The sequence below is a fragment of the Hippopotamus amphibius genome, chromosome 8 (genome assembly GCF_030028045.1).
Source record: "Hippopotamus amphibius kiboko isolate mHipAmp2 chromosome 8, mHipAmp2.hap2, whole genome shotgun sequence".
Taxonomy (NCBI): domain Eukaryota; kingdom Metazoa; phylum Chordata; class Mammalia; order Artiodactyla; family Hippopotamidae; genus Hippopotamus; species Hippopotamus amphibius.
In genome coordinates, this window is record NC_080193.1 from 73602818 (window position 1) to 73616447 (window position 13630).

Below are 13630 nucleotides of genomic sequence, written 5' to 3' on the forward strand. Positions count from 1 at the left end.
GGCTCTGTTTGCCACGTTCCTGAGCGGTTTTCTCGGCCGTGTTGCTGATGCACGTGCACCGCCCAGGAGCGGGTGATTGGTGGGAAGGGTGGCGATGACCACCCCCGGGAAGCCACAACCCCAGCACCCCGTGACCTGGGGGCGCTGGCGGAGCACCGCAGCTAAGTCTCCACCTCTTGGTGGCATGGGAAGTGTGAGTACAATGATTTTCTGACAGATTTATTTTATTATGAGAGAAAGATCTGAGACTCGTCCTCCTTAATAACTGTGCTGACAAGTGACAACTCCACTCCATTACTTTTCAATGGGAACATTACTCACGCAATATTGAAAATGGAGAAACATTTTCATGTGCTTTTCAAATCCGAGATGATATATGAAACGAACAGACTTTGTGGTGTCCAGGGCGGCAATGAGAAGCTAATGAAATCCAGTTTTAAAGGGTGTGAGAAGGAGCCGCTGATTTTTTTTTTTTATTATTATCATTATTTTTAAAATGAAAGGGGGCGATGTCGTGGGGCATAAGGGAGAAAAGTTCCCATGACGTAAACCCGGATCTGGGACTGCAAGGGACACACAGGCTCCTTAGAAGACAGGCTTCTTCAATGATTCTAAGAAGATTCTGAGATTTACTGAATTTATGGATAATATCTATTGAATACCTACTAAGTGCCAGGCACCATGCACTTTTCTTCTTTAGGATGTTGGAAGCCGGGAATTAGGTACCAGGAAATGAAACAAGCAACAAATAGAAAGTTGCAGAAGAACATAAAACATGGCATTTAACCTTTGGGCTAGGAAGGAATTAGAGATTTATCAATTCCTTGTCATGAATTTTACTTAAGAGTTAGGGGCTCACTTTTCTCTTTAATTAACTCTTTAATTAATTAATAATCTATGGTAAGAGCTACATAACAGCCCTAAATTCTTTTCCCTACATCTCAGTTCATGAGAAAACCAGAATTTGAGGTTACTATTTGCAAAATGAGATCCAAAGCTAACAGTGATAACATTTAAAATTGTTTTAAATCAACAGAGACCACTAACGGTACTTTCAGAATTTTATGAATTCTAAATTTCTAAATCTGGAAATCCATCTTCATTATTCTCTATTAACCAGAATATTTAACAAAACAAACATTAAAAAAATTAACATCTTCCTCAAGGCAGCACATCTGTCCCCACAGCCACTCAGTCGTCAGAGCAGAATTTCCAGATTCCACACGAAGCAGGATTATGAACTAAACTCCACGTCTAATCACACACTCTGAGATGAAGGAGGTCGAAACTGAGGTAAGACTTCACTGCCAAGATGAAACAAAAATTCCCCACAACTCCAACACTTTGGTGGAGAGCATCATAAAGCTAAAATTTCAAGGACAGAGGGGTGGTAATTTGTTAGGCAAAAGGGTCTGCTGTATCCCCATCCTTCCAGTGAATTTTGGTACAAAAGACTGTGATGTATGTATCATGAAACTTAAATCCAACAACTAAACTAAAACAAACCCATTGGACATAAAACACTGCAGCACGTATAAATTTCCAGTAAGGTCTCCTGATGTTTTTGCCACCTCTGAGACTACATCACCCACAGCACATTCTTACAATACAGCTGAAATGGCTCCATGAAATTATCAGATTTGAAGCCGCTCTGGGTACCACTGTCTAGATTGGGAGTGAGTGTGCAAGGCATCCGGCCTGACTATGACCAGAAACCCAACAGGAGTTTATCATAACCATCCCAGAAGGTTGGGGTGGGGTGGGGGGGAGGCGCTGGAATAGTGATCGTGTAGCCTCCACAAACAAAGAACACCAAGGAAAGAAGTCTAGGGTAAATCTCATCACCATCTCCTTCCCTAGAGAATGTTTAACTTTCCTCCAGGTGATGAAGGAAGCCGTGAAGGGACCCCTACCGACTGCCTGCTTACAAGGACAGGAAGCATCCCTGCCAGGAGCCCTCACTATCGAACAGAAACATGCTTCCCCCCCCTTTTCAACTGATGAGTAAGCCAAAGGCTGCTGGAACACATCTAATAGGATCCATGCTCCCCTTCTCTACACAAAACAAAATACCACTCAAACAGGTCTATTTGACTATCCATTTTGTGCCTTATTTTTACAGAGAGTATGCGCTGGGCAATGCCTTTTCGCCACCTTCGTTTACTCACTATGCTTGGCTCTGTTTCAGGGTGTCAGCATTATACGGTAAGCTTTAAAAAATACCACAGAAGCGACACCGGGATTATAAAGCTTGAAGACTGGCAAAACAACGTACAGTTGTGGACACATACTAGAATGAGTTTCAGACATGGATACAGATAAAGACACCAAATCTCAGTGAATGCTGATCCCTGGACAGGGGGTCAGGGGAATGCATTCTGGAGGCACACACTTTATCTGCGACTGGGTTATTTCTAGAAGTAATGGCAGCAGTGGCAGAAAAATGCTTGTACTTGATGAGCTGCATGGTGAGTATATGCATGCATTTGTTTAAATTCCTATATGTGTGAAAATATTTCCTAATAAAACATTTGAACCACATGTAAATTAAGGCTACTAATCATCCTTAAGAGCCTATATTATACAGAACCAAGAATTGAGTGGAGATAGCCTTTGAATATTTATTTTCTCAAATAATGATTTTGTTTTCAAAGAAATAAGCAAAATAAGATAATTTAGCTGTCTTTTATTAGTGAAGTATCATTCCTACTGCCAATATAACACATAATTTGCTACTACAGGAGAGATTTTTTTTTTAAGTCTGTACTATTTTGTAAAAGGTGTGCATGATTTATTTTTGTTTAAGACTTTTGCTTATTTTGCTTATTTTTGCGCATATAGAATGCAAACAGAAACATCTGGGACTGAAGAATGTTAGCCCAGAGTGGTACATTATAGGTCACTTTATAAAATTTATAAGCACTGTTATTTGAATAATGGTGTGTGTACTACTTAATTAACTCTGGCCTCTTTACGAGGGTCTAATAAATAAGGAGGACGATGCCCCTTCATCTGGGCATTACTGTCCCCGCCTGCGTGGGTTTTTATTCAGTAAGGTTGCTCGGCATATGGCACTTCTGTCCTAATACACGCTTTTCAATAAATACGCTTTTGCCAATTAAGCCAGTGATTACGAACAATCGCCAGGGATGAAGAGTGTATGAAATTTTACATATTTAAGAACAGGTGTGATCTGGTAACAAGGAGAATTTAGTTTCCTAAGTGGCTACAATTTCAAAATTAATTTGTTTCTTGTCACTCCTTGGATGACACTGACATCTAGTGGAGTTAACATTTCTAAGATCTTCAACTTACAACACCCACCCGTCACCACCACCATCGCCATCACGGTCTTGTTCAACGTCAAACCCAGTAATGACGAAGACACTGGATCTCAGCCGCCCTTTCCTTAAACACCGTGATGCAAACCTGCCGTGAAGTTAGCTTCTTTCATGACCTGACTCCTGCTCCCTCTGGTGACAGCCGTGCAGCTGGATTTGATCTCTAAAAGGATTTACTTCTCAGACCATTTTCCAACACGTAAAGAGATCAAGCACCGATCCCGCACAGGCTCACAGGCTGGCCCTGTGTATCACTAGGGATGTAATAAATTAATTAATTATGATGTAATACATGGGGATTTTCAGTCACCACAGGATGAGTTTTTATTGGCTTCAGCACTGCCCCGCCCGGCCTGGACAGCTGGGTTCCTGGCCCCTCCCTGGGTGCCTGGACCCAGTGTGTATGTGTGTGTGGCTCCAACAGCGGGGAGAGGGCACCGCCCCTCCTAGGGCAGAGCAACCCCATCCCCCCGCCCCCTGGTCTCTAATCCACTTGCTCTTGAATGTGGGTTGACTGTGATAACACAAAACTACTCCTGATGGAAAACAAAACCCGGCTGTGCAGACAGTAGAGGGGAAGAGAATGTCTTATTACCTGAGTTTCTTCCTTCCTTAAACTTGCCTCCTTTGTCAGCTACCCGGTGGGCAGGGTCCAGGACACAATTTTCCAGCACATTCCAACCCCAGGGCTGCCCTTATACAGGGTGGGGTGGGGATGGGCACGTGCTGGAGCAGCCCCATTTTAAAGAGACTTCCTGGCTTCTCACCTCTGGCCTCGAACAGAAACCAAAGCTGTGACCAGGAAAGGTGACCCTCAGAAGGTGTCGTGAGCCTGGGTGGTGTTCCCTCTTCCCACCACACCTAGAAGGAGCGGCAAAGATACAGAAGATACTCTGGTCCACGGTCAGGAGCCCCCCCTTCCTCTCTGCCACACTGGTGTCCTGCTCAGGGCCCACCCTGTCTGTGTCTTCAGCAATAGGTTTCTCGGGTCCACTGAGCCATGAGTCGGTGCACAGCCTGTTCTGTGAGGTGACACCTTCTCAACTGGAAGACCCCACCTGGACGTACAAAAGTGTTACAGATGCTGGATAAGCTGGAAGTGCTGCTTAGGTGACTGCTGCTATTCTCGGTGCGTCTGAAGAAATTCCACAGTCATGCATCTTATTCGCGTCCAAATTGAAGCACATCAGATATTCACCTGTATTTTGCAGACACCTAGCTATCCCCCTCCCAATCTATCGCACAGCCCTACAACTGCTTTTGCTGATGCACTAAGAGAAATGGTCCCATAACATCAGTGGCGGTGAAAATGAAAGCAAGGCCACAAAGACTCTTCGCCCTATGGGGAATCTTCCCAGCACTCTCACCGAAACGACTGCTGTTTCCAGCTCAGAGAGGTTAAGTAACTTGCCCAAGGTCAAACAGCTGCTGGCAGCAGAGGCCAGGGTCTGAGCCTGTCTCATCCTCACTCTGGCCCTCGGAGAGCAGCATCTGCCAGAGCTCAGGTGGCACAAGGCAAAGAGCAAAGGGAAGGGGAGAGCTGTGAGGAGGGGTGCACACTGTTGGCAACAGACCTTGGCACTGAAGACTACCTGATGGGAAAACTGTCGTGAACATGACGGGAAAGGGACGGGGGACCTATCATACTTGGTAGCCTTTCACCATCAAGAACACCATCTCCAGGGAATTCCCTGGAGGTCCAGTGGTTAGGACTCGGCGCTCTTACTGCCAAGGGCCCAGGTTCAATCCCTGGTGGGGGAACTAAGATCCCACAAGCCTCGTGGTGCAGCCAAAAAAAAAAAAAAAAAATTAAGAACACCATCTCCAACTAAGGACAGTGGACCAGATAAGAGACTTGTGGCCACCCCTGAAGAATCTTCCTTCAGTTTAAGCCAGGAAATACTGAACTTCTTTGCATCTACGTCAGCAATAATCAACCCAGGGGAGAAGTCAAATGGTTTAAAACAGGCACCCTGACACTGGAGATTGGAGACAACTTTGCTGTGGGGCTGGTCGCACATCACAGGATGTTTAGCGGCTCCGTGGTTGCTACCCAGAAGAGATGTCTGCAGGACCACACCCACTCCCACCCCCAAGCTGAGACAACTCAAACTTTCTCCAGAAATTGCCAAATTTCTGGGAGAGCAAAACCACCTGAGAACCACTGCTTTGAAAGCATATACTTGTAATGCACAGACCTAGTCCCAGGAGGAAAAGTATTTTCAAGTCAAATGACTCCAGTCACATGGCACTAGTTCTGCCTGGAGTTCTGTGTCCGGAGTTCTGGGCTGCAATGCAAAGCCTTCCATGATTGATTGGTAATGTCTGTTGTGTGTAAGGGAAGGGACAGGGCAGCAGCACTTTTACGTCCTCTGTAGTTTGGGGGTTCTCTCCATCCCAACTGCCCAGGAAGCTCTGAAGAACTACACACACCTGGGCCCCATGCAGATTCTGAGTTCATAAACCCGAGCCCCGAGAGCTGATGCAGATGGTTCTGAAGAAAAGCCCAAGTGGACAGGCTGGTGTCTGTGAGCCCCTAAAGACCCTGAGCTACGTCCTCAACGCTCCAGCCTGAGGAGGAGGTCTATGCATCGATGCGGCTTTTTCATCTCACCTGAGAGGCTGGACGCACACGTTTGGGGAATTCTGGCAGAGTGTCACTTCCATGTACCTACTGTGACGGGTCTTTAGCTAGAGACCAAGAAAATCACAGGATGACAGATACCTTTAGACAAACCCCTCACTCTTCATTTCTGACACGTCAGGACGCCTGGCAACTGAGAGAGTCCCAGCTTGCTCGACACCTGCACCTCGGCATCCCGTAATGTTCTGAGACTTCCACAGAACTCAACGCTCTTTTCGTCAGTTTAGTTTGGACGTTACACCTGTCACTGAGCCACCTGGTGGCCAGAGGAGCACGCGGCAAGCTTCTCGGGAAGCACACTACGATCCCCCGGGGGGGACACTCACGGTGAAGAGGTTGGACCGGCGCTTGGACTGCTTGCGGACGGGTGTGGGCGTGTTGGCCGTGGGCGGCACGTCGATGCGCAGCTCCTTCTGGCTGGTGCTCGGCGTGGATGGGACGGAAGAGGAATAGTCGCTCAGACTCCCGCCTCCATTACTTGTCTGCAAGATGGAAAGCCGAGGTTGCGTGAGGGACACGCTCACGGAGCCGAAGCCGCCACCTGCGTGGGGTCACATCTCACAAGCCAGCGAGTCGCACGAGGCAGGTGCGGCCCGGCAGGTGGGACGCCCTCTCCACGTGCTGGTGGCATCAGCATCGAGTACACGCGATGTCACTCTGGAACAGGCCCATCGGCTCAGCACTGTTTCGTTTCAGAAAAGTGACTTCAGACAGAAGGCTCTATCATTTGATTTTTTAAAAATCTGAGAGTTAAAATGTAATTATTTTCTATTTCCTCTGAAAAAGGAAGGAGTCGGTTGAACTAAGCAGTTTCTACAGTCCCTTCACTTCTCCAGATTAGAGGGAGAAAGCATGCGACTTAGCCTAGTAGAACCAAAACTCACATTTTGAAAATGACCTCTCGGAGGGATAAATCGGGAAATTGGGACTGACATACACACACTACTATGTATAAAAACAGATAACTAATAAGAACCTACTCTACAGCAAAGGGAACTCTTCTCAATACTCTGTAATGACCTGTACAAGAAAAAATCTAAAAAAGAGTGGATATATGTATATGTATAACCGATTCACTTTGCTGTACAGCAGAAAGTAACACAACACTGTAAATCAACTATGCTCCAATAAAAACTAATTTAAAAAAAAAAGAAGAAAATGACCTCTTGGAAATGTGAATGCTTCTGGAAGACACTTCAAGATTCAGAGAGAATTACAGATGCTGATGGTGGAGATTTAACATCCCTGACTGTACCTTCATAGGCCACCAATGGAAATGGGGCGCCTTACGTCCTGACCCCTCAAGCAACTAAAAGCATGATACCAAACCTTCTTGGTATATCTGTTTAAAAAGTGCCAATAACACCTGTCTAAGAAATGTTAACGGAAAACACGAGGGCAGGCAAAAGTAAGCCAAGTGGGTTTTTGGTTAGGCTCTCCAAAGGGACAATTATATTGTTTGCTCCCAAGTAAATAGCAAAATGTTGCAATGGAAAGATGCTAGTTTCCACGTGGCCTAAGGGAGACAGGGGTTATAACTGAGGGCTGCTACCATATTGAAGCACATTGTGGGATTAGCTGCTGAGATTCACCCATAACTGCTCAACCTCCAAGCAGACAAGAATGAGGACCAAGCGGGGTCATTTAAATCAACAGCAGAGACAGCAGTGCACACCCCGCACCAGCTCCAGCCAGCAGGCCTTGTAACACAGGCAGCGTGAAGACGGGGACATTAAAGAATGATTCCCATAAAAACCACTTGGCCACAGCAGTTTCTGAAGGAGATGTTAAGTCAATTACCGACATGCTGTTATTTATAAAGTTGAAAAGAAAAAAAAAAAAAAAATCCACCTTGGAGCTGGCTGAGGACACTCTTTGGCAGGTGCGTCCTTCTGGGTTCTGACCTGCCTTTCACTCCCGCCTCTCACGGGACCAACCTACCTGGCTGATGTGCACGGCAGACACCTGTGCGGAGCAAACAGACGAGTGGCTCGGAGAGTTGGGTAGGGACTTGCAGGGCCCTATGGACAGCTGCTGCTTCTTCCTCGTGGCAACAATCTTCTGGGCAACTAGTGGACAGGAAGACAGAAGAGGCGTATGTGAGGCTAGTTTCCTCACAGAGGGAATGGGGCAGAGGCTGCGCAGAGACTTTCTTCTTCTGCGGTAAGAGAGTCCCTGATGTTTAGTTGGCACAGGACTACCCGATAGAGCTGACATGACCCGGAGCTTCCTCCAGTCCATCCCCTGGCACCCCTGCTAAACGTGGCCAAGCAAGCTCTGGCCCACGGGATGGCAGCAGGAGAGTCATGTGGCGGCATCCAGGAAACATCCTTGAGAGAGCTGCCCTTGGCCTATTACCTCCTTATGACTTTTTCCTTTGTGCTGCATAAAAAGCACCTATGTTGGCAGCAATCTTGGGGCGGGAAGCCACACCGGGTGGGACACAAGCCCCCTTCCAGGGGCTGGGCCTCTTGCTCCGCAGCCCTGTGCAGACCACCTCTGCAGCTTTGTATGTGAAACAGAAAAATACACACCTATCTTGTTTAAATTATTTTAACAATAGGATTTTTATTCTCAGTTACTCACAGCAAAAATAATCCTAAATAAGACAGGGTAATTTAAATCAAACCCTTTTGCAAATCAAAAACCTATTTTTTTGCATAGCCTAAAGAATTACTCTTAACTCTACAAGCTACTGCATAGAATTGTATTCAAGGACATGTAATTATATCAAAGACTTTTTTTTATTTAAATATATGGTTACACACATTGGGAGTTTATCTTAATCAATACAAATCTAAATTCAACCAGCCATAACTTCTCTTGGCAAATAGGCTGGCTGATAAAGCATATTGGATTTAATTGGAAAGGAAGTCAACGATTAGAAAACTCTTCCTACACCAATAGGTGTCACTACAGGAGAATAACTACAGCTTTTATTTGAATAGATGTGTGTCTTTGGGGACTAGCTGTAATTAAGTTCAATGATATTCAATCCTTGTCTTTGCCCAGATAGGTTGCTGATTTTCAAAATACCCCTGCAGAGCAGCACACCGCTGTTCCCAGCAATAGGTCATGCTATAGAAGGAGCACACACAGTGTCCTCAGATCATTTCTTTTCCAAATGAACATAATTTTAATAAGGAACTGGTTTGTCCACAAGCTCATGGCTTTCATGTAAATGAATGAGAGTATAAATAAGATTAAGTGAAAACACAACATATAAAAAATGGCACACAGACGAAGGAGCGGCTTCATTAGTTACATCCCACCTCCGATAGGCCTCTTATCATCCTGAAAGGATGATATCAATTAATTTATCTTCCCGTAGTATATTGATCATAACCTTCATCAGCTAATCATGTTTAAATTACAGAGGAATATCGCAACACTCTGTCATTTCAAAACCATTGGCGTATTGATCTGGGGTCTTTGAAGACACACATTAGAATATTTTAAAAATCATTACGTGAACTCGAATCTAAAACCTAAGATCGGATTCCAAGAGCTGCAAAACATGTGTCATATAGGTGAACTGAAATTCCAAGACCAAATGTAAATTAACCCCAAATCATGATTGTTTGGGTGACTGCCAATTTACTTTTTTTTTTGAAAAAGAGCAAAAGGTTTTTTTGATGATCAAATCCAATGCATTTTTATTCTACTCCTGGCCTCAGAGTCACTATTCAGTTGGATGACCACACAGAATTTCATCTTAAATCTCATAGAAAAAAAAGCACAAATGTCAGAATTAAACTGGGCGTAGCTGTTGGGAGAACTTCATAGACATTTTCTATAAGTGTTTTCTACACTAAAGGGAGAGTTGCGGAACTTTCTAAGACAAGTCAAATATGTTATTAAAACCCTCATCTATGACATTCCAAATGTAAATGAATGTTCCCTCCTTCCCACAAGAAGGCCAGAAAGAGCAAGTTCACGGGTAGAGAGACCTGTTTCCTGTTAAAGCCTCTCACAGAACGCGGGACAGAGCTGTGCAAAGCCTAAACCACATGCTAAGTACTACGGTTCTTCTGTCCACTGAATTATTGTTTTGCCACATTTATAACAAAAAAAAAAAAAATGAAGTCACAACTTCTAATGACGGGTAGCATTCTTTTAAACATCACTAGAACCTTTAACCCCATTTGTATTTCTCCATAATTTTTATGTCTGCACACAAAGCGAAGAAAATGAGTTACAAATATTTTGTTCTAACATACGCAGACTGCTTCAGAAGTTACAGGATCATCATAAAATTGGGGGACGCTTCATGACGAACAATGGAAGTGTCTGACTTAAGAAGGAACAACAGTCTAGAGGGAAAGGAGGGAAAGGGACTGTTTTATAAGGTTGGGTAACCGTCTCCTCACAGTGAAAAGCCCCCAGCCCGCTGCGGACCAGAGCTGGGCTGGGCTGTGCGAGCGGATGAGCCCCTCTTCCCGTCCCCAGTCACAGCGTAAGGGAAGTGGGATGTCAGGGGAGGGAGGCACTGGTCTCTCGTAACCATAATCATCCACTGTTCCTGATATTTGAAATATTTAAATGTCAGCAGACTTAAAACATACACATTACTCACACTCCAGATTACGCTGGCTGAGCAATTTTTATAATCACGTAATTTCTGTCTGCATTTAATCATTCCACAAATGAATGTTACATATTTCATATAAATAAATGCAATGAATGAATGAAGAAAACAGAAACACAATCACTTGCGCTTACTTAAAATAATCTGGACTCTTTATCATCGAGGTGTGATGTTTTTCCAATTCTGGTGACATGCTTTCCTATAAAGCTGCCACAGGAGCTAAGCCCAAGTCTGAAATGTTGCCACTGGCAGATACCGAAAATGTTTGCTCTTTTACCCGACACTAACCAATTTCATTAACCTGATATTTCAATACTAGTACTTGGTGTCATTTTAAAAGTTGCTTCTCAGGGGTGTAACATATGACATGATACATATAGTTAACCCTGCTGTATGTTACATATAGGAAAGCTGTTAAGAGAGTAAATCGTGGGTTCTCATCACAAGTTTTTTGTTTTTGTTTTTTTCTGTTTCTTTAATGTTGTATCTGTCTGACATGACGGATGTTCCCTAAACGTACTGTGGTCATCATTTCATGATATACAGAAGTCAAATCATTACCCTAGACACCAGATACAGTGCTGTCTGTCAGTTATCTCAATAAAACTGGAAGGAAAGACTTTACATTCACTCAAGTATAAATAAATGTATGTATGTGTATCACTCCCTCCACGATGTTGAAATTTTATTTAGGGAATAGATAAAACACCCCGTTTAACGATCGCCTTTAATCACATCTATAATTACACTGTAGAAACTTCAAAACCAAGCAGGCAAAGCGCAGTGCCTGGGAGAGGCAGGAAGGGCTCCTGGGGCCCGGCAGCGGCCGCTTCTTGACCTGGGTGATGACTTTGAGATTGTTTTTTGTGGCTGTACCCTTAAGTATACTTTCATAAACATATTTCCATTCTTCAACTAGAAAGAAGTTTATTTAAGAACTTCAGCAACAAGAGAAGGGAGTTATACATTTACCTTCTCCACAAATTTTCAATTCTCTACTGCATAGATGACAAATGGCACCTTTCATTACTGCGTAAAAACAAGATTCTCAAACAGGTCGCAAATAAGACCTCATGACATTCTGGCCTAACGCCCCATTTCTGCTTCTACTTTGTTTCTCAAGTCATATACACTAAAGGAGCAGCAGAAAGAATGAGTCCGGTTGCACCAAGGGAGTCAGGCCCACCCCTCACCAGGTAACTAGGGAGCATCCTCCTTCCCTCCCACCTCCTCTTCTTTTCCTCCCCTCCCCCCCCCCCCTTGTCCCCTGCATTTGAGCTACGGGCCAGCAGTCTGCGCGTCCCCTCTACTGACTCATTTAATCCTCATAGCTCCTCTACTTCACAGTGGAGGAAAACAAGGCAGAGGGGGGACCAGAGGAAGAACAGGGGTTCAGACACTCCGTGTGCCTCCACGACTGCTCCAAACACTGCCGCCTGCCAAGGAAGCAGCCCTGCCCGACTCTCTCGCTCCCAGAACAGGGACTGTGTACCCTTTGGCCCTGTCGCCTCGCAGACCCTCCCTTGCTCTGCTGACCACTGCAGCCCGGCTTCTGCCTCCGTCCCCTTGGCTGAACGTGCCATTGCCAAGGTCCCTGGTGACCCACTGGAGACCCACTGGAGGCCAGGCCGACCTCTGGGCAGCCTTGGGCACCGCTGATGGTTCTTTCTCCCAGGATGCTGACTTTCCTGGTCGCCCCACCCCGGCGGGAACCTCTTTCCCAGCCTCCTTCGCTGGCTCTTTGAAAGTGGGTCTTCTGGGCTTGCTTCTTCGGCCCTTTTCTCTCCAGGCCTACGGCTCCCAAATCTACATGTAGCCTTGCTTCATGCCTTCCTGCTTCTGGGACTGTGTACCCAATGACCAACTCCATACCCGTCCTGGACGCATCTCAAAGTCCACGTGGCCCAACTAATTCTAACTAACTCACCTCTAACTCTGTACCACCCCTGCACCCCTGGGGCAGGGAGAGAGGAGCCATAATAGATCAACTCTGCCACCAGAATTTCTCTTAAATTCATCCTCACGGCCGCGGCCCTGACCCAAACCTCACCTGCCCACGGCTGGTTTCCAAAGCAGCTTCCAAGGCTGTCCGCCGCTCACTGCCGCCCAAAGAACACCCTGCAGGGCGACCTTTCTAAGGGTGACTCTCGCTGGCCCTGTTCTGCTAACAGTTGTGCAACAGCTCCCATCACCAGACAGATGTCAGAACTGAAATTCTTCAGCCAAATGGGGCTCTTTCATGCTTGGGAGGGGTGATCCTGCACTCCTGTTATGACTTTCCGTGGAGCCAGACTCCCAGGGCCCGAACGCGCCTCGCCTCTTCCCAAGCCCCCCGCCCCGTGAAGGCCTGACCCACTGACAAGTGACTTATATGACCGCCAGCTTGGGACAGGCTGTCCCTTCTCCATTGCTCCTCCAGTCTGGGGCTGTGTGCCCGGGGCTCAGCGGGCAAGTGTGGGTGCCCACACGGCCTGGACGGGCAAGTCTGCCTCTTCTGGTTTCCACAGAAGGAAACCCGGACAAGCTTCACTTCCCAACAGCTTTACTAATAAAAAGTAGTCATCCGACCTGTTGGGGTCTGATTCCTTCATTGGTTCAGAACACCAGGAAGGACAAGGATGCCTTCCCAACCCGACACGGTCACCCCCCAGCCTCGTTGCCAGCCCCCAGGCTCACTGCCCACTTCCGAGCCGGAAGAACCCAGCGCAGCTGCCACAACGCACTGTGCTCGTGTTAGACAAGATGCCACCACGGCCCAGACATGCTTCACTTCCTCCTCATGGCCAACTCCTTCTCAGAATCCATACCTCAAGCATCACTCAGCCTAGGCAAGCCTTCCTCTCTAACCATCAGATTCCTTCATGGAAACCCTGCCCCCCAAATATCCACAGGTGCTAACGTAGCCAGCTCCAGATTTCACCCAGGCCTTGACTGAGCACCACCGCACATTTACACACACATCTACACACGCACGCACACATACATACAGTCAGGGCCACGCTGAAGAGCCGCAATTCTGCTTTTCAGCCCTGAATCCCTAGTGCCTGGTGCGTAGGA

The 13630-nt window shown here is 46.2% G+C and overlaps 1 protein-coding gene across 5 annotated transcripts in view; it reads right to left on the reverse strand.

Moving 5' to 3' along the window:
- Positions 1-13630, reverse strand: part of AGAP1 (ArfGAP with GTPase domain, ankyrin repeat and PH domain 1) — a 549901-nt gene that overhangs the window by 278532 nt on the left and 257739 nt on the right. For 4 of the 5 annotated variants that reach the window (XM_057744263.1, XM_057744261.1, XM_057744264.1 and 1 more), the window contains 2 exons: positions 7927-8054; positions 6312-6467 (listed from right to left, as the gene is read on the reverse strand). In XM_057744263.1, coding sequence (XP_057600246.1) covers positions 6312-6467; positions 7927-8054 — 284 coding nt within the window. The remainder of the gene's footprint in view (positions 1-6311; positions 6468-7926; positions 8055-13630) is intronic. The other variant, XM_057744262.1, reaches the window with a different exon arrangement.